The 21,045-nt window shown below is 37.5% G+C and overlaps 1 protein-coding gene across 1 annotated transcript; it reads left to right on the top strand.

Moving 5' to 3' along the window:
- Positions 1-18,425: 18,425 nt before the first annotated feature.
- LOC147384783 (lysM domain receptor-like kinase 3) lies at positions 18,426-20,295 on the top strand. Its single transcript, XM_086424980.1, has 2 exons — positions 18,426-18,498; positions 18,765-20,295. The coding sequence occupies exons 1-2, from the start codon at positions 18,426-18,428 to the stop codon at positions 19,967-19,969; spliced, it is 1,278 nt and encodes a 425-aa protein (XP_086281106.1). The 3' UTR covers positions 19,970-20,295.
- The last annotated feature ends 750 nt before the right edge of the window (positions 20,296-21,045 follow it).

The following is a 21,045-nucleotide window of genomic DNA, read 5'->3' on the forward strand; positions in this document are numbered from 1 at the left end:
CATCGACTGCTCCTGCTACCATTTCATCCAAATCATCACCACCACCCCTCATTCTCAATGTAAAACCCGAGCCACCTCCCATGACTATACACTCACCCAAACCATTCCCCTATACCTCTATCCAAGCAGTTCCTTGGAGTTACGAGACAACCATCACCACGACCTCCGGGGTTGAAACATGATGAAGAAGCAATGGTGGCCGACATTGGGCATATGACAAGGGCAGGGCGATACAAAAAAATATCAAAAAAGGGGATAAGCATCAGGGAAGAGACTGAAGAAACAAACAAAAGGCATGACGGATGAAGAGAAAAGAAAAGTAAAAGGAAAGGACAAAATGAGTGAGAGTGAACAGAAAGAAGAGAAGCCGAAAGTGACGGATAAGGAAGCTGCAGACTTTATTAAACTCATTCTCAGGAGTGAGCATAATATAGTGGACAGATTGAACAAACAGCCGGCTCAAATCAGTATCCTGGGTCTGGTGCAAAAGTCAGAAGAATATCAAGAGGCATTACTGAGAGTTTTGGGAAAATTGCATGTACCTGCAACTACCTCACCCGCGGAACTAGAACAAACGATTAGCCAGATAATGGCCCCCAATCCCATTATCTTCACTGAAGATGAATTTATACCTGGAGGAACGGGGCACGTCGAGCCACTAAACATCATGGTCATATGCAAGGGCATGATGGTTGCTAGGGTACTAATTGATAACGGCTCAGCGCTTAATGTTTGTCCGCTTGAGACCTTCCGGAAACTCAACGCTGATTGGTCATATGTCAAGCAAACAACAGGATGTCCGAGGCTTCAACAGTTCAAGAAGGGATTCTCTAGGAAAAGTGGATCTACCTGTTACAATAGGCCCATGTACATTCGAAGTAGTAACGTTTGAAGAAGTCATGGAAATACCGACGACCTTCAACTTACTGCTGGGCAGGCCATGGATCCATATTGCCGGGGCAGTACCGTCCTCTCTACACCAAAGAGTCAAGTTCATCACGGGGCAGAGAATGATATCAGTGTTGGCAGAAAATCTTATCCCGGCTGGAAGAGCTCCGGATGTGCCATTTATCGACATTAAGATGACGAAGGACAAAGCACTATATCACTCTTATCAATTTGCCGCTGTCAATCATATTGAAAAGGGGCAGGAGAAGGTACAAGCAAAAATATCCAGACAAAATCTGATGGTTGGTCGGGTTATGAAAAGGGCAGGTTATCGACCCAAGCAAGGGTTAGGACCAGGAGGAAGAGGGAGAACTAAGCCGGTCGAAGCCAAAAGGCATACTACTTATTTTGGTCTGGGGTTTAGGCCCACAAATAGGGATATTGCATAAATGAATGACAAGAAAAAGGAGCTCCGGCTAGCAAGAAAACAAAACCGTGATCCAAATATCTGGAACCTGGGCAGAGTTCCGCACATCAGCGTTAGCTTCCCAAAATCACATACTAGACCCGACAGCCTATCGGAATCACTACCAGCAAAAAGGCCAAAAAGGGTAAATTTCAAACCCGTGCACAGTCAAGAAGACTTAGTCGTTGAGTCCCAATCATCCTTCATAGAAGGCATTGATGTCTTATTCGATGGGGATTCCGATGAAAGTCTATCAGAGATCGTCTTAGAATCAACCAAAGTAGAAACCATCACGAACCAAGAGAAAAAATCACCATTTTCATCCGGCATCGACTGGGCATCAGTCGTCGCCCCACCGAGTTTGGGAGGGACTATGCCCCCATCTGATAAAAGTCAATCGGAGATCATGGTTATCTCCGAACCATCAACCAAATCACCCAGCACATCACTTTCACATCTCATCCGCCCCCTCAAAGAAGGTGAAGTTCTGAACAATTGGGAGGAATTCCCATTGACCCTTGAGGCTGCTGAGGCCTCCAAAAAAAAACGTCGTTAAACGAATCTAGTTTGCCCGAGGATCATAACGAGCCCTCGTCCTCGGGTAAAGACTGTTTTGAGGGCTCCCTATCTTTATTAATGAATTCGCATGATTGTTCTTCTTATTTCAGGTATTCGAAAAGCAACAAAAAAACAAATATTCCTCAAAAAGCAAAAAAATCAAAATTTATCAAAAGTCAAAAAAATCAAAAAGCTTTCAAAGTTGCAAAAAAAATAGATATTTTTCAAAAGTCAAAAAAACAATTTTCAAGGGATATGTCTCAATCAAATCAGCACCCAGATAAAACAGAATTTGAAAGGGACGAGTATGATTTCGATCTTGAACTCGACTTTGACCTCATGGGGATCGAAGAAGAGTCTGAGGACGAAATGGAGTACCCACCTAAAGAAATCAAAAACTTGGTAGAACGTCACGAGAAAGGTGTTCAGCCAAACATTGAGGATACAGATTCAATCAATCTTGGTACCGAAGAGGACCCACGAATTGTCAAGATTGGAGCCTTATTAACGTCACAACAAAAGGAAGAAATGATCAAACTCTTACAAGATTATCAAGATGTCTTCGCATGGTCGTACAGGGATATGCCGGGATTGGACACAGATCTTGTTGTGCACAAGCTACCGATTGCCTCCGGAAGCAAGCCGATCAAGCAGAAATTGAGAAGATTAAAGCCAGAATGGACCCTCAAGGTCAAGGATGAAGTCATGAAACAGTTCGAAGCCGGATTTCTTGCAGTCTCTACGTACCCTGAGTGGTTGGCTAATGTCGTCCCAGTACCCAAGAAAGATGGGAAGGTACGCATGTGTGTTGACTATCGGGACCTAAACAAGGCCAGTCCTAAGGATGATTTCCCGCTTCCACACATCGACACTCTAGTCGATAGTACAGCAGGGCATGGCATGTTCTCGTTCATGGACGGCTTTTCAGGTTATAACCAAATAAAAATGGCGGAAGAAGACCAAGAAAAGACTGCGTTTATCACACCATGGGGTATTTTCCACTACAAAGTCATGCCATTCTGGCTGAAGAACGCAGGGGCGACTTACCAACGGGCAATGACTGCACTATTCCACGATATGATTCACAAGGAAATGGAGGTCTACGTAGACGACATGATTGCTAAATCCGGTATTGAAGAAGATCATTTGGTAAATCTAAAGAAGTTGTTCGACAGGCTGAGGAAATACAGCTTAAGGCTAAATCCTGCAAAATGTGTATTTGGGGCAACATCGGGCAAACTACTGGGTTTCATCATTAGCAGAAGAGGCATCGAGATAGATCCGGCAAAAATCAAGTATATCCTCGAGATGAAAGCACCCGTTTCAGAGAGAGATGTTCGGGCATTCTTGGGAAGAATACAGTATATTAGCCGTTTCATCGCTCAACTCACGATTATCTGTGAGCCAGTCTTCAAACTACTCAGGAAAGACATGCCAAAGAAGTGGAACAAGGACTGTCAGGAAGCGTTCGACAAGATTAAGCAATATCTACTCAATCCACCAGTCCTAGTCCCTCCTACTCTAGGGCGACCTTTGCTGATGTACATCTCGGTACAAGAAACGTCAATGGGGTGTGTGCTAGGGCAACACGATGAATCAGGGCGGAAAGAACAGGCCATCTACTATCTCAGTAAGAAATTTACTGAATACGAAGCAAAATATTCAGCACTTGAGAAGACCTACTGCGCATTAGTCTGGGCATCTCAACGACTACGTCACTATCTGCTTAGTTACTCAACTATGCTTATTGCTAGAATGGACCCCCTGAAGTACCTTTTCGAGAAACCAGCATTAACAGGTCGCACTGCAAAATGGCAACTATTGTTATCTGAGTTTGACATCACCTATGTCACTCAAAAAGCCATCAAAGGGCAAGCAATCGCCGACCACCTAGCCGAGCACCCGTTGCCTGACTACGAGCCATTAAAGACGAACTTTCCTGACGAAGCCATACTGATCACTGAGGTTGAAGACGATAATGAAGAACCAGGCTGAAAAATGTACTTCGACGGAGCAGCCAATCAAAAAGGAAACGGAATAGGGACAGTTCTGATCAAGCCAGATGGATCCCACGTGCCAATCGCAATCAGACTAAAATTTCAATGTTCCAACAATGAAGCCGAATACGAAGCATGCATAGCAGGGTTGAAGGCAACACTGGATCTCGAGGTTGATGAAATCGATGTTTTTGGAGATTCAAGCTTAGTAGTCTATCAGACGACTGGAGAATGGAAGACCCGAGAGCAAAGACTGGTCCCTTACCACGAGTATCTGGAAGAACTAAGCTCACGCTTCGATAGGATTTCATTCACGTACATGCCGAGAGCTAAGAATCAGTTTGCAGATGCACTAGCTACACTCGCCTCTATGATCAACATCTCGGAAGACCTAATCATCGATCCTATTGAGATTAGAATTCAAGATGAGCCAGCCTATTGCTTACTCGTCGAAGTAGAAGAAGCTGAAGAAAAGCCATGGTATTCTGACATCAAGGCATATCTTGAAGATCGAACACTCCCCTCAAACGCAACGCCAAATGATAGAAAGACCATTCAGAGGCTAGCAGGACAATTTTTCTTGAGCAATGGTATTCTGTACAAGAAGTCGCACCATGAGATCTTACTTAGGTGTGTGGCAGAAACAGAAGCGAAACGACTAATTGAAACTGTACATGGGGGAGTCTGCGGACCTCACATGAATGGTCATATGCTTGCTAAGAAGATCATGAGGATGGGATACTATTGGTCGACAATGGAAGTGACTGCTATCAGCATGTCCGCAAATGCCATCTATGCCAAATATATGCCAACAAGATCAATGCCCCACCTTCAGAACTACATAATATGACTACTCCTTGGCCCTTCTCACTCTGGGGCATGGACGTCATTGGGCAGATCTCGCCAAAAGCTGCAAATGGGCATCGTTTCATCCTTGTTGCTATCGATTACTTCACAAAATGGGTAGAAGCTGCATCATACGCCAATGTTACCAAGAGCAACGTCATGAAGTTTGTCAAGAACAACATCATTTGCCGGTATGGACTTCCAAGCGGATTGGTAACTGACAATGCTAAGAACTTCAAGAACAAAGATATGATCAAAATGTGCGAAGACTTCCAGATCACCCATCACAACTCTGTACCCTACAGACCTAAGATGAATGGAGCAGTCGAGGTAGCCAACAAGAACATCAAGAAAATAATCGAGAAGATGGCAGTTACATACAAAGATTGGCACGACATGTTACCCTTTGCACTACATGCCTACCGAACCTCGTTCAGAACTTCGACTGGGGCAACTCCGTATTCATTGGTCTACGAAATGGAAGCAGTCTTACCCGTAGAGGTTGAGATTCCCTCCCTCCGAATCTTAAAAGAAGCAGAGTTAGATGAAACTGAATGGATTCAAGCCCGGTTTGATCAGCTGAATCTGATTGAAGAGAAACGCCTCGCAGCCATTTGTCATGGACAGATCTATCAACGACGAATAGCTCATGCCTATAACAAGAAAGTTAAGCCTAGGGATTTCTCGCCAGGAGACCTGGTCTTAAAGAAGATTTTACCAATCCAAGAAGACGCCAGAGGAAAGTTCAGACCAAACTATGAGGGACCATTCATCGTACAAAAGGTAATGACAGGAGGAGCTCTGATTCTCACAGAAATGGACGGACAAGTCTTCCCGCAACCGATCAATGCTGACACTGTTAAGAAATATTACGCCTAAGACCTGACCTTGAGATGACGAAAGGCCATTTTTGTTATCCCAAACAAACCATCACACCCTAGTAAACCCTTTTGAGCCATCACGTTCATTTCTTAACCTAAGACTGGGGCAAGTCAACAACTATAAAAAAAAAAAAAAAAAAAAAAAATCAAAAGCATCAAAAATACTCCTGGCCCGCATGAGGATAAACTGTGAACGGCTAAAAATACAAAAAAAAATCAAGAAAGTCAAAAACTCGAACACTTGATCTTGGTTCGACCCAAATCTCCAGCCTAAACAAGTTCGAGAGACGCTGGGAGGAGACATAGATCACTTTTCCGAAACAAAAATAGACGAACCCCATGTTTATTCCACTTTAGATAAACTAAGATTCAGACCTTAACCTTTTTGTAACCTTCCACTACCATAAGCCTAAGCCAACGTTTCGTCCTACTTAAAGTCCTTTTTGATCAGGAAATGTTCTAAGGCAACATAACGACAGTGGCAACACCAATGATCTTGCAACTTGGTCCGGACCTCAAAGTCTTATCAATCGTTGGAAGACTCGAGAGGGGAATCCAGATCGGATATTCGAAAAAAAAAAGAGTACTCGAAGTGTAGAGTAGTCGATCTCGCGGCTCAACTTGAGTTGTCAAACCACGAATAGTCATCCCAATCATCCTGTTTGATCCATCTACTTTTGGGCTTATTCAGCTTTCGCTCTGCATCAGTATTACCAACTCTGCAATATTCCTTCCCCAATCGATATTTCCAATCTCTCCATGCATAACCAACTTTCTGTAGGCAGAACTTCTTGTAGTCCTCAAAAATGTCGTAACGAGACTGTCAAGATATGAACAAATAAATCAATTCTAATATAATGAAAATATTCATCATTATTACAACTAATCAATAGAATATTTAAACTACCTGGAGAAGACGCCAAATAAGTTCAAGTAACTCCGTCGGTACCTTCCTCCAAGAAGAATAGAAAGGTGGCACGTGTGCCATCGCATAGCGGCCTATATTGATCGATAAGTCTGTCGAATTATCTCCAATGCATTGCCCCATTACATTGAATTCCACATGAAGACGTGAATCAGATGATGAATGTGGATCCGATGTCGACAAACTCTGATGACTATCTCGTGTAAGAATCGAGAGTGTCGAGCTATCAGAATTCGATGTCGATGAGCTATCACCATCAATATATTCCGTTGATAACCTAGGTTTCGACATCCACTCTTTGCTTGGAACTTCAAGCCTTTCCATCAAACATACAACTGACAAGTAAGAGGAAAAAACAAAGGATAGATTCACAAAATAAGTTGAAAATAAGAAAGATTGGACCTTAACCGATAGAGATATATGCTAATACTTACTAAATTGTGCTCGCACGCATGCACATGGTTTAAGGGGGATCAACACATGATAAATTTACCTATACCAATCCATCATATCCTTAAGGTATGAATTACCAGGGTAGAATGGAGGAATAGGATTCGTTTAGCCAATTGAATCTTTGGAATAAGGTGGTTATTGACAATGTTGATGATGATGGTAGTGTTACATAATGATAATGAGATCAATCAACTAAAAAACATCGTCAGTACTTCCTTTAGTATCACAACATATGAAGTTTGTGTGATGTTTGTTGGAGCAAGAATTGTGTTGTTTATATTTACATGTCAAAGATTAAAATAAAATAGAAACCATCTAAATCTCATAAATCAATCCAACATAGGGAAATATTAGGCTAAGGATGCTTGAATACCATAGTTGATTTGCAAGGAGAAATGATTAAAAAAATTACAGGATACATAAATAAACATAACTAAGGTGACTGGTTTAGGTGGAAAGTATAGACCAAACAATTCTCAATAGAAAAGATTAGAGACTGTATGAGATGTTAACCTACCAAAATCGAATCTCTCCTCACTCCTAAGACTACTCAAGTGTTCTCAAAGTTAATATTACATATCCTGGGGATCTAAAGCATGAATTTCTTTGTTATTCTAGAAGCATTGATGTACATAAGTATTTGGGACTTTCCAATCTCTAACGACAAAAACAAAAATATCATATTTTGGATGAATTAATTTGAGATGTTGATGTAGCGAAGTGTAAAGAATTGGTGGAAATAATTCTAGGTGTGGGCATTCTCTATACACACACAAACACACACACACATGTACTCTTTTGTATGCAACGTTCAAGCTTTTCCTTGCAGTATGTAACGGGTTATTTCTGCACAATAGTGACTGGTTTCTCATTTAAAGATGGCGTTTTTTAACCTCGTGTCTGAAATATCCTCTTTTAACATAGTTGTAATTTGGATCATCTTGGTTCCCCCAAGGATCATGTTCAGATTCTGACCTACCAAAGAGCTACTTCTTGATTGGATTGACTATACCAGTGGGCTGATTTGCTCTCAAGTAGGGTGGATATGGCTGTTAGACACCCGATATACAAACTATATGTAAACCATTGATTGATTGCCCATTTATACAGTGTCCCATTGATGGCCCACATCCACATCTTCATCTATTATATATTACTAAAAAGTGCTTATTGGTGATCAGTTGTAATTTTTGAGATGTGGGCCTATCCTGATCAATGGGCTTGTGCACCAATTTGATACAACCTGGGACTCTTGTTTGTTTGTACAAAGGACCTACACTATCTCAACAAGTGTATAAGTTGAGGGACATTTTTGGTGAGGATTATCTCATCACAGAAAAAGTAACTCGTTCTAAAACCTTTAACGCCCATCATAGATGGATAACAAGTTGAGAAATTATGGAGTCTCTATTTCAGCCTTAACTTGAACTCAACAGTTGTTATAGTTAGAAGTTTCAAAATGGGTTGACTATCATAAAAAATATTTTGTTTAATGAAAGAAAATAATAAATGAATCAGAAATTAACACCAAAGCAGTCCCACAAACTTTGAAGCAGCCAGGCCAATCTAAGGAAGATCCCATAGCAGAGATAGTCACTAGATTCGGACCAAGTTGAATGAAAAAATGGATCTAGAGAACTTTCAAAAAATGGCAAGTTCTAAATTCCTAAAAGAGGTACAACTACTGTGAATCCACTTCTACTCCTAGTCTAGATGAGTTTGTAGTAATGCATATGTTGTAATAGCTGAAGGTGATTCTAGATCTCCTAATTCGGACTCAGATGGTAAATTTAGTATAAACTGATTTCATCTCACGAATCATACTTTCACAATCAGAATTTTGTGAGTTCAAGAATTCATGTTGACAAGAAATATAAGGGACAAGACCATAAAAAATCGTTATTGATATCGACAGCAAACAACAACGCAGTAAGCAATAGTAGCATGCAAGACATGATTATGACATGTTCAAAAATGACCAAGAAGATCACACCAGTGGCCATTTGTATACAGATATTGACAATAACAGTTACTGCAAAGATGCTCAAAGCCATCAAGTTTGAAAAACGTTTAGATTCACTCTGAGTTGCAAGAGAAATGGAGAAAAAACTCATACAATTTGCATATTAAGATAGTACCAGTCAATTTGGATGGTTGATCTTGGGCACTAGGCATATAAGTGCTCATCTTAAATAAAGCCAAATTCTAAGATATTTTGTATTTCTAATTGAATTGTAACATCAAGTGTTCCAATTCAGAGTTTGGTCAAGTATTCCAATTTCTACATTTAAATATATGTAACGATACTCAATCTCCAAGTAACCAAATGCAGCCGAATCTTGATAAAAAAAGATGCAAATTACTAAATGCCTTAGAATGATGGATTCTATTGCTGACATGATGTTGAATGTTTGTATGAGTCAAACTCAGTCAACATTATAGGTGAGCTAAATGCCTAATCTGATGGAAATTGGTAAGTTAGAAGCTGTAACAGAGAAAAAAAAAACTTGATAGATTACAGACAAGTATAACATCAGATTCCAAATGAATAAACAAGAGAAATTTGATGAACGATGAATAAGGAGAAGAAATATGAGAGAATACCTACTGGAACTGCACCAATCAAATGGCTATCTCAATTTGAGCTTCGAAAATAGCTGGCTGAGAACAGAAGATCAAGGATTTGAGCTCAGTTCTTCGATTTGAGCTTCACTTCTTGGACAGCAATAATGACGACGAGATCGAGAGGATTTGATCTTCAGTTCTTCGATTTGAGCTTAAGTCGAAGAAGACGATCAATAATTTTCTGAATCAACAAATCGAAATAGCTGAGAGACAGATCCAAAACAGAGAGATGGGAGATCGAGAGAGACTTGCAGATAGCGGAGAGATCGAGAGATTGAGAGAGTTACAAAGAAAGGAGAAATCGAGAGACTTACACTGATCGAGAGGTCGAGACAGAGAAAGGGAGAGAAGAGCTACAGACAGAAACTCAAAAATTTGGGGAGAAATACCGAATGAAAGAGAGAGAGTTCGTTAAGACCATGGGCGGGCCGTTAAAACGAGGGAAAAGAATTCGGTGGGCAAAGCCTGTCGAATTCTTTTTATGGGCCTAAACGTCGGCCATGGACTGACGAAATATAAACGATGGATTTGAGCTGCCGAATTTAGCGCTACAGTAATGCCGAATATTTACTGTTTTGACACGGTGGTGGCACACTCAATCGACTCTCCTTACGTGACAAGTTCTTGAATTGTAGATCTGGACACCTCGAGATGCATTCTTCCCTCAAGATACACATTTTTATGGGGAGGTGCACTTTTGTTTCCCAAGAATACAGATCTACGATTTCCAAACTTGTCACGTTAGGAGAGTCGATTGAGTGTGCCACGTGGGGTAGCCAGATTATCACAATTCTTTGGTATGTTCTTCATGGGATTGGAATTCTTTGCCCCTTAGTGCTCGTGCAAAAATTGTTGAGCTTCTCCCTTGGACTCGTCGGCAGTAGGATGCTTTTTAAAGGAACTCCGCCCCTTAAGTCATTGTATAATCCAAGAGTGCTTAGTTAGTAAATTTAAATGAATCATATATGATACTCTTCTCTTATTTATAGATTCTTTAAGATCTCTTTCTGTTTAGAATCATGATAATCTTACTACCCCAGGGGGCTGTAGACACCCCATTTTTGCATCCGCCTGACTTGGCGATCCGTCACCCGGTTGCTGTGGATTCCTAATGATGAGCGCAAAGAACTTGAAAGTTTGTGAGAAGTTTCCTTCCAATTCCTTCTGCCTTCTAATTTTATTCTATTCTTTTTCTTTGCCACGCAACATACAATTACGCACGCTTAGGATCGCTACACCATACGCTCAACTTAGCAAGCACGTACATTTAGGTTCGCTACACATTTGGACAACTTAGAGACCTCGCTACGCTAGAAAAACATGACCTCGAAACTTAAAAATAATCACGTTGCGATTGAAAGAAACTTCACGCCAAAATTCACCCAAATGGATAAAAATTGAAAAAATGATGAAAATACCCCTCATGAATTTCGGACCTCCAAAAAGTCTCGAAAGTACCTTCATTGTACTCAGAATAGGATTTTGAGTCTAACGGTACCCAAATCGATGAAATTGGAGAAATTTATGAAAAAATTAAAAAATGGCCAAAATGCCCCTCGACCTCCAAACCCAACTTAGAGACCTCGACCGTTAGGATAACGTAACAAAATCAAATCTAATTAAAAATCCAATAATAATAAAATTCAAATTAAAAAATCAAACAATTCAAATAAAATTCAAATTAAAAATCAAACAATTCAAATAAAATTCAAATTAAAAAATCAAACAATTTAAACTTAAAATTAAACAATTAAAACTAAAAAATTAAACAATCCAAACAATTACAACCAAAAATAAAACTCAAATTATAAAATTCAAACAACTAAAACTAAAAATAAAACTCAAATTAAAAGTTAAACAATAAAAAAATTTAAATTAAAATCAAGTAACAATTAAAATTAAAAGTTTAAAATTAAAATCAAACAACCGATAAAATCAAAATGCAATCAATTAAATTAAGAAATTTTCAAATTAAAATTGAATAACCAAAATAAAATTTTCAACTAATCAACTAATAAAACTTAAAATTAAAAAGTAATCAACCAAAGAAAATCTCAAAATAAAAAATTTTAACCAATCGATAAAATGAAAATTAAATCGACTAATCGTAACTCAACTACCATCGTGCTACGAGTAGCGGGGGATCACCCCCACCACCATTCTCCCAAAGGAAAGGACGTAAACAGAAAAAAGAAAGAGGAATAAAAGAATTAGAAAGAAAAATTAATTAGAAAGTTTTTTTTTATAAAGAGGACGTCTCTTTTTTCTTGGAAGGGGCGGTCATCTTCTCCTTAGATTCTCTCTCTTGGCTCTCTCTATCAATGTTCTTGGGCTGAACTTGAAGCACAGCAGTGCTGTTACAATAATAGAAGGCCTCCTCTCCATTGCTGCAAAAAATCAGCAACTTGCTGCTTCTTTCCATTGCTGTAAAATACAGCAACTTGCTGCTTCATCCGATCCTATCTTCTTCTTCTTCTCTTCGTTTTGGTTGGAACGTCCTTGGAAGCATTCTCTGCTGGCTGGACTTCTTCTTCTTGCCCCCATCTCACTCACGCCTTCTTGGATATCAATCAGAAAGGAAGAAGAAAGGAACCGGGAAGAAGAAGAAGAAGAAAAAAGGAAACGACCACTGCTGTCACCCTCTTTCGATCATCCTTCTTCACCATTGGCAGCAGCCATCATCACCATTAAAACCACCCTCCTCCCTGTCACATATTCTTCCTCTTCTTCGTTTTCACCTTCTACATTAGAATCACAGCAGCCACGTTCACGTACAGCCATCTCCTCTTCCAAAACTTCATTACAGCACCCATCGTACCATCATCTTCTCCACCTTGACAGCCACCTTGATTGCCACTGCTGTTGGCTTCATCACCAATTTGAATACATCCTTCCTTCATCACGTTTTCAGCCCCCAATCATTGCTCCCTACATGCAATATAGCCTCCATTAATAGCCCATTCATAACGTTTTTACGGCTTCAAACACCTCTCCTTATCCCTGCACCAACACTCCCAACAGCAGTCGATCACTTCCATCATTCTCTCTTCAATGCCCCATTGCATTACAGCCTATTAGCTTCTTCCTTGTCGCGAAAGCGATCAAATATTTCTGAAGGAACATATTGCAGCCACTGTGCGTTCATAGGGGTAAGTGTTTTTTTTTATTATTTTGTTTATTCTTATGGTTTTTCCTCTCTCTTTTCTCAATTTTTGTCGTGAATGATCACTCAATTTCATTAGCATGTTTCTAACGTCTGTAGGGTGTCCTATAATTTTCGGATAAAAAAATGTTGCGTTTATGTGTGAATGGCTGGTTCAAAGATTTACTACGTGTTCATGATTTTTCCTGATTCGATGATTCACCATGCATTCATATATATTCTGATTCGATAATTTATCATGTGGTCTTGATTTATATATATATATATATATATATATATTATATATATATATATATATATATATATATATATATATGTGTGTGTGTGTGTGTGTGTGTGTGTTTGTGTGTATGAATAGTTGATTCGATGATTGGCAATGTTTTTTTTTTATTATTCGAGAGATTTGCACGTACATGGGAATGGTGGATTCGATGATTTGCAATGCATTCCTAATTTTTATTATTCAACAATTTATTTTGTTATATGGGTCAACTCACTGATTTGGGTTGTGCATAGGAACTTCACAAGTGATTCATTAATGAAGTGGCCATGTGAGTCAACTCACTGATTTGTGTGAGTATGGAAATTTCAAAATTGAATTTTTTATGAAGTTGCAACTGAGTCGACTCACTGTTTTTTTATATACATGGAAATGTAAAATCATTTTTTTTGACAAAATGTGCGTGAGTCAACCCATTGATTTGTATGAGCATTGGAATTTCAAAATCAATTTTTTCTAATAAAACGAGTCAAGTTAACTCACTGATTTGAGGTGTACATTGAGTGTTTAAAGCCGGATTTTGTTTATACAAAAGGATTCGAGTTGACTCATTGATCTTGTGGACCATGGCTACGCAAATATGAAAAATTCATGTGGCAAAAATAGATTCTTGGAAATTCACAACTTGCTAATTTTTGGGATTTATGGATTTTTCTTTGATGTGGTGATTTTCTTAAGATCATGATTTTCTATTTTTGGAAAGTTGATATTTGTAAATTGCTAATTTGGAAAATCTAATCTTGATAATTTTCTAATTTGGAAAACCCATTTTTCAAGTTTCTAATTTTGATCTCTTAATTTAGGAAATTTCTAATTTCTAATTTCTAATTTAGAAATTTCGTGAATTCCCAAATTAGAAGTTTCACATTCTCAGTTTTCTACTTTAAAAAGTTTTCACAAATTTCTAGTTTGGGTGATTTGGAAAGTCTTCACATATTTGGATTTGTAATCAGAATATCTTGCCACGTGAGAGTTGAAATATGATATGAAATTTAGGCTTTTTCAAATATTTTCACTTTGATGTGAAATTCAAGAATCATATGATTTGGGGAATGTTGGCCTTGAGATTCGTTTAGCACACTCAATATAATTTGATGATGATGGTGATGATGATTGGACCATAATCTTGACTTTAGTCTCTACCCGTTGACCGTAAGATAGTTTGGATCGTAATAGAGACCGATCATCTCGATCGGGCGGGTTCGGTGCCTAACACCTTCCGAAACCCGTAATCTGACCCCTTACCCATTTATCTGATCCGTGGACCGACCCGATCCGTTTTGGAGTTATTTTTTGTTCTTAGACCTAAACTAGGTGGCGACTCCTTATTCCCTAAAAATCCCCAATTTACCAATCGGACCCCTATCCCCAATTCGGTGGAAAACGGGTCGAGGCGATTTCAGGAGCAAACTCAACCGACTCCCTCTAACTTGACATGTGCTAGAATAGTAGATATGTACTCCTTGGGATACACAATTTCACTTTTATGGGGATGTGCAATTGTGTATCCCAATGAGTAAAGATCTACAATTCTCGCACAAATCACATTAGGGAAGTCATTGAATATGACACATAGGGTAGGATTAGCAATGATCTGAAATATATCTGATGTTCGAACTGGTCTGATCCGAAAAAACATGAAAAATTGGATTCGGATTGGAATCTTAAGATCCAAAACAATTTCGGATCAGATTTGGATCTACCCCAATCCTCTCCATAAAAAATTCTATCCAAACATATTTTAATAATTTTTTTGTAATTCTTAATTTCATATAAATACATATAGATAAAATATTTTAATATTTTGGTTTCCCTCTATATTTATAGTTGAAACGTAGGTTTTTAAAAAAATTATATGATTTTTATTTTTTAAATTTGTTGAACATTGATCATTTGAAACGGTTCACATATTTATTAATTAGTTTGGATCGGATCGGGTACATGTTTACAAATTTTCGGATCAATATTGGAGTGGTATTGATCCGCTGCCAACTCTAACGTGGGGTAGTCAAATTGTCGTGATATTCTAACTCAAAAATTTTCACTCAGTCGACATGGCAAGTGCACAGAACCGTAGATCTAAGAGTTCTATACACTTACCACATCAACCAAGTACAATGTGAGTGATTCAAGTCAGATTATCATTAGTCTTATAAATATATATATATATATATATATGTGATGTGAGGGATGGGAGGGTTGAGGGAGATAAATCCGTTTCTTTTTATCCAAAAGTTATCGATCCAATTTTCAATGACTCAACAATCACAAATGATTCCTCATCTGTGACTTTTTTGGGGGCGAATAGATTCCTCACTAAAAGGCAAGTGAATGTTTTCATATAAAGAAGGAAAAATTTTCTTAAAGGACCCTTGCAGGGGATTTTTTTTTAAATAATCCCTAAAAAATTTTCAACAATTGTCTGCCAATACATTTAGTTAACTTTTTCTTTTTAAACGGTCTCTGGAACTCATCATCTCCCACATTTCTCACTATTGAATGTCCTAACCATTCGAACTCATCGTTCTATATCTAAAAAGGGGACTCCATTATATCAGAAAGGATTTAAGAAAGAAAAAGAAATCATTTTTAAGGACTATTTCAAATATTTTGAATATATATGTAAAAAATTAGGATTTAAAAAAAAAAATTTATATAATTTTTTAATGAAAATCTATCAATAATAATTATTTTGGGTTGAAATCATTTAAATAAATCATTATCTCAAGTTTTAGTTGATATTTTCATTTATTTTAATTAGAAAAACTCAAAAATTAAATAAGTTGAATTCACTATTTTTTATTTTAACAAACGGTGAACTTGACATTAATTAAAAAAGCATTGAGTTTGACAATAAATAAAAAGTGATGAACTCAATAGTAAATAATGGTGAATTCGACATCAAAAAATGTGAGTTCAACACTAAATAAATAAATGTCGAGTTCAACACTAAAAATTACAAACTCATTAGTACAAAGATCTGTTAACAAAGAAATTTTTTTACTAATTATCCGGTCAAGCTAACATGCAAACGTAAGGACTATTTAAAAAGAAATCCTTTCACAATCGACCTTAAAAGTAATTTTTTTTAATAAAGAAAGAAAAAAAAAAAAGGTCAAACATGATTAGAGAGCTAAGCAAAATAGTTTTTAAACCACACATGCTATAAAAAAAAACCTTTTATAGGCGCCAAACTTTTTCTACGGTCCTCTCTCACTCACTCACTCAGTAGGTGATGTGAAGACGCCAACCATATATGCTAGAAAAACCTATTTTAGGCGGCAATCCTTTCGATAAGGATGTATTTTTAAATGCACCGTGAATTTTGGGGCAGTGTCTTAAAAAAGATTAAATTAACTAAAATCATGAATATTGATGATTCAAATTGTTGAGATCAACCATTCAAAACTCGATCATTTGAATTGTTGATCACAATGATTCATGTTCAAACGTCAATACTGACAATTGTAAAATGCTTGGTGTTGACAATTTAAATCATTGGTCACAACCATCCATGTTAAATGTCGAAATCAACTATTTATAATTGGTGTTCACGACAAATGTAAAAGGTTGACCTCAATGATTTGAACTGTCAATTTTGATAATTTGAGTCACCCAAATCACAAATTGAAGTGGGTGAGAGGGCATTAAGAAAGAAAGTTAAGTAAAGAGACCATCAAATTATTACTACACAAAAACGGCGGGTCTTTAGAAGAAATCCCTCTATTAGAAATCATTTAAGCAATTTTTCCTATTAAAACAAAATTAATAAATAATAATAACATAAAAGTGGAACCTTATGATGAGATATAACCTCACAAGAGATGTGTCAAAGATTATTCATTGGGATTATCAGTCTCCTTGGTCAGGATAACAGTTCAATGGCATAAAAAGAGGATCTTATTCGGAGAACAATTTTTTGATCAATTTATGTGATTAACCAGTAATCTAATTTAATTAAGCATTGAAGATTCTTTGATATATAATATAGTGTCGCCCTCAACATCATGACGAATGATTACTTTTAACATAAGATATTAACAATCTTAAGGTATCGGTGATCACGAAAAAACCACTCCACACCCATAAATAGAAATCTAATGAATTTATCAAATCTAAATAGTTAAATACTTATATACATACTTGAACCAAAAGATTCTCTTGTGACTCCAAAAATGTTCCAACAAGTATAAGACCGATTTGTTTTTTTTTTTTTTTTGGGTTGTTTAGGAACCACAATCCGTAACTCCATCCATGTATTGATCTTATATGCATTGAACCTATCCTGCTGGGAAAATAGAGAGTGTGGAAATAAGAAAATCAAAATTTTGGATTTTGAGGTGCAAAAAATATCGATTCTTCAAGACTTTATTTGTCTCCACTCGTAGAAGAGTTTGTTGACGAGTTGTCGATAAAATAGCCTCCAAAATCCAACAAAGCCATTGTGAGAATTTACAAACAACAATCTTGATAATTCTCTACGAATAGTATATATTCTTCGACTTTGATAATTTGAAAAAACTAAAAACTTCACAATTATTGGAAAAACTCTAGTTGAATTTAAATCTAAATGTAAAAAATACAAAGTTAAATTCTTCAAAAAATTAGAGTGATTTGACCTAAATGTCAATCCTATTTATAGAGATTGATAGGATTCTTAAAAATTCTCTTTCCATAAGACATTTGAATGAAGGGTGTCCTTTCATCTCATGATTTAACTGGGAGACCATGGCGATAGGGTGTTGTAAGTAGTCCTCCTTGAAATTAGCATTAAAAAAAAAGTCAAGGGATATTTCATTCATATAATATTATTATATTAATACGGAAAGATTCATGATGAAACCAAAACGGACCTCATACTCCATAAATAATAATCATTTGCATCTTTTAAAAAAACTTATTTAATCAAAAAATAAATTTTATAAATAAAATCCCAACAACAACATAGAGACAAGATTAATAGTCTTTTTACTTACTTTGTTATATGTTGGAAATCGAATTTGAACACAATGTGATAGGAGGTCGCCTTAGATTTGCCGCATGACTAAATACACTGGAATGAATAGTAGGCCAATTAAAAAGGGTTCAAAAACAGATGGGTCACAAAGCAACAGCGCAAATTAGCACGATGACAACCCAACAAGTGCATGTTAGCACAAAAAATAAAAAATAAAAAGCATACCTTTTGCTTCAAAACCGCGAAAGAGACGTATAACCGTTTGCGTGTAGTGGTAAGCAATACCAATGTCATACACGATCCGTTACCGTACCATCTCTTTCACAAGAACAAGGACCCATTCGTGATTCATCGAAAACGAAAATCTTCTCAAAAGTTTCGCTATAATGCGCGGTCTTCACCAGTGCAATTTAGTGGGACCGAATTCAACGACTACTCCATCATCACAACATCTTCCAAGTTCCAACCCCAAATCTCTTCAAACCAAAACTCATCAAATTCTTAAAACCCTAACACGTTTTTATTTATTTTTTATAAATTTAGGGTATCTGAATATTTTTTGTGTATCCATCATCCATATGTGTGGATCGAGAATGAAAACCACTGCAATGCAGGCCCACCAATCCTCGAAGCAATCCATCTACACGAACCCCAACATCATCAAGGACCACTCGAACCACCAAACCTCTGAAACATCTCAACACAAACAAAGCCTTCAATCTCAGGAACCTTCAACAAGCACTTACAAAAGCGGAACTACTACACGACTGGTTCAAGCAACATAGATTCATCAAAAAAACTTCAAGTTTCCGACCGAACATCTCTCGCAAGCCTTCGAGATTCCTTGCCAGAGAACCCTCACATCTACGATTTCTCCGAAATCTGTAACGCTACAAACAACTTCCTCGCGAAGCGCTTCTCTTCCTCTTCTTCTTCCGCTTGGCGATGCTCGATTCGAGGCAAAGATGTGATCGTCTTCCAACGCAAGTTCCGCCGTTCGATCGAAACATCACAGCTTCGTGAACGGCTCTCCTTGATCTGTAAGAGCCATCACATCAGCTTGATTAAGCTTCTCGGCGCTTCTAACTCTGGAGAACATATCTACCTTGTATACGACTACGTTGATGGTGCTAATCTCGCTAATTGTCTCCGAAATCCTAAAAACCCTGGTTTTACAGTCCTCTCAACTTGGATCTCGAGAATGCAAATCGCTACAGATCTCGCACAAGGACTCGAGTACATCCACCATTACACAGGATTGAATCTAAGTCTCGTTCACAATCACATCAAGAGTTCAAGTGTGATTGTCACTGAACCTTCGTTTAATGCGAAAATTTGCCATTTTGGTACCTCAGAACTCTGCGGAGAGATCGTTAGACATCAAGAACAACAAAAACAAGAACAACAAAAGAACCAAGAAATTACAGAGATCTCTGATGATTCAACTCCAACAACATCAAAATTAAAGAGATCAGATAGTGGAATCATGAAATTTGAAGGAACAAGAGGTTATATGTCGCCCGAATTTAAATCTATTGGTGTCGCAACGCAGAAATCTGATGTGTTCGCCTTCGGAATTGTGATCTTGGAACTCTTATCAGGTGAAGAACCTCTCAAGTACAAAATCGACAAAGAGACGAAAGATTACAGGAAGATATCTGTGATCGAAACAGCGAGAGATGCGATTGAATCTCAAGAACCAGGAAGGTTACGGAGATGGGTTGATCGAAGATTGAAGGATTCGTTTCCCGTAGAGGTGGCTGAGAAGTTGACACGTTTAGCTCTGGATTGCGTACACGTGGATGCTGAAAAGAGACCAGATATGCGACGCGTGGCAGGGAAGATTTCGAAGCTTTATTTGGAATCTAGAAGATGGGCAGATCAGATGAGACTCCCAACTGACTTCACGATGTCCTACGCTCCTCGTTAAGATCTAATTATCCTCTAACGAGATTTAAAAATAAAAAAAACATTTTTACGGTTTTTTCGGATGTTTTTTCTTAGAGATTATTTGTTGAATTTTTTATTTATTTTTAACTTGTATTTTAGTGAAAATGGCGTCGCCTTTGGGATGTGACGCAAGTGCTTCAACACTGTATATTTTAATTTTAATTTTTTTGGCGCATCCCATAAAGGAAAGTATGCTTTGTTTGTTTGGGTTGGGCCGGGCTGGGCCAAGTGATAAATAACCCGCCCACAAGTTTTCTTTCATTTATGGAAAAAATGATTCATATAAATACAATCCCAACTGTTATAATAGAAATTCAACGATTGTGATTAAATATATATCCCAAGGATATATCTCATTTCTCCAAGGTAAACATAAATCTTGATCGTTGAATTTTGTTTTTTAACGGTGGAGATTACATGTTTTTTTTATCTAAGTCATTTAACATGAGCCATGGAATTCAAACCACTACAAATATTTTTACTATGATAATGAGAGTAGGAGAAGCAAGAGAAGTTTAGCACAACCAATAAGGGTCGGGAGCAATGACCACATGGTGAAATCGGAAAATCATTACCCTTATATTAATTTGTTTTACTTGCAATGACTTAGGTTCCACGCAATTAAATTTTACATGCTAAAACCTTCTTTAACAAACAAAATACAATGAGTGCACACACGTGGACATGTATACGTTTATTTATATCTAGAATCGTGATAATGTGATTATCTCACGTGTCAAACTCAATCAATTACCTCGACATGACAAGTTTGAAAATCGTAGAACTACACTCTTCGGAATATATGAATGCACTTTCCCATAAAAAAGTGTATCTCGAGAGAAACAATTTCGCGAGGAGTGCAGATCTACAATTCCAAAACTTATCACGTTAGATAGTCAATTAAGTATGCCAGTAGTCAGATTATCACCACTCTTATATCTAATTTGTGAGTAATCAGTGTTGTGGAGGTCCCTTGGAACTCATTTCTATGATGTGTGGGTCTCAGTTTGTATGAGATACATTTTTTTCTTCTATCATTGGATGTAAAGTGATGAA

The sequence above is a fragment of the Akebia trifoliata genome, chromosome 15 (assembly GCF_017979445.1).
Source record: "Akebia trifoliata isolate Shusen 1 chromosome 15, ASM1797944v1, whole genome shotgun sequence".
Lineage (NCBI taxonomy): Eukaryota > Viridiplantae > Streptophyta > Magnoliopsida > Ranunculales > Lardizabalaceae > Akebia > Akebia trifoliata.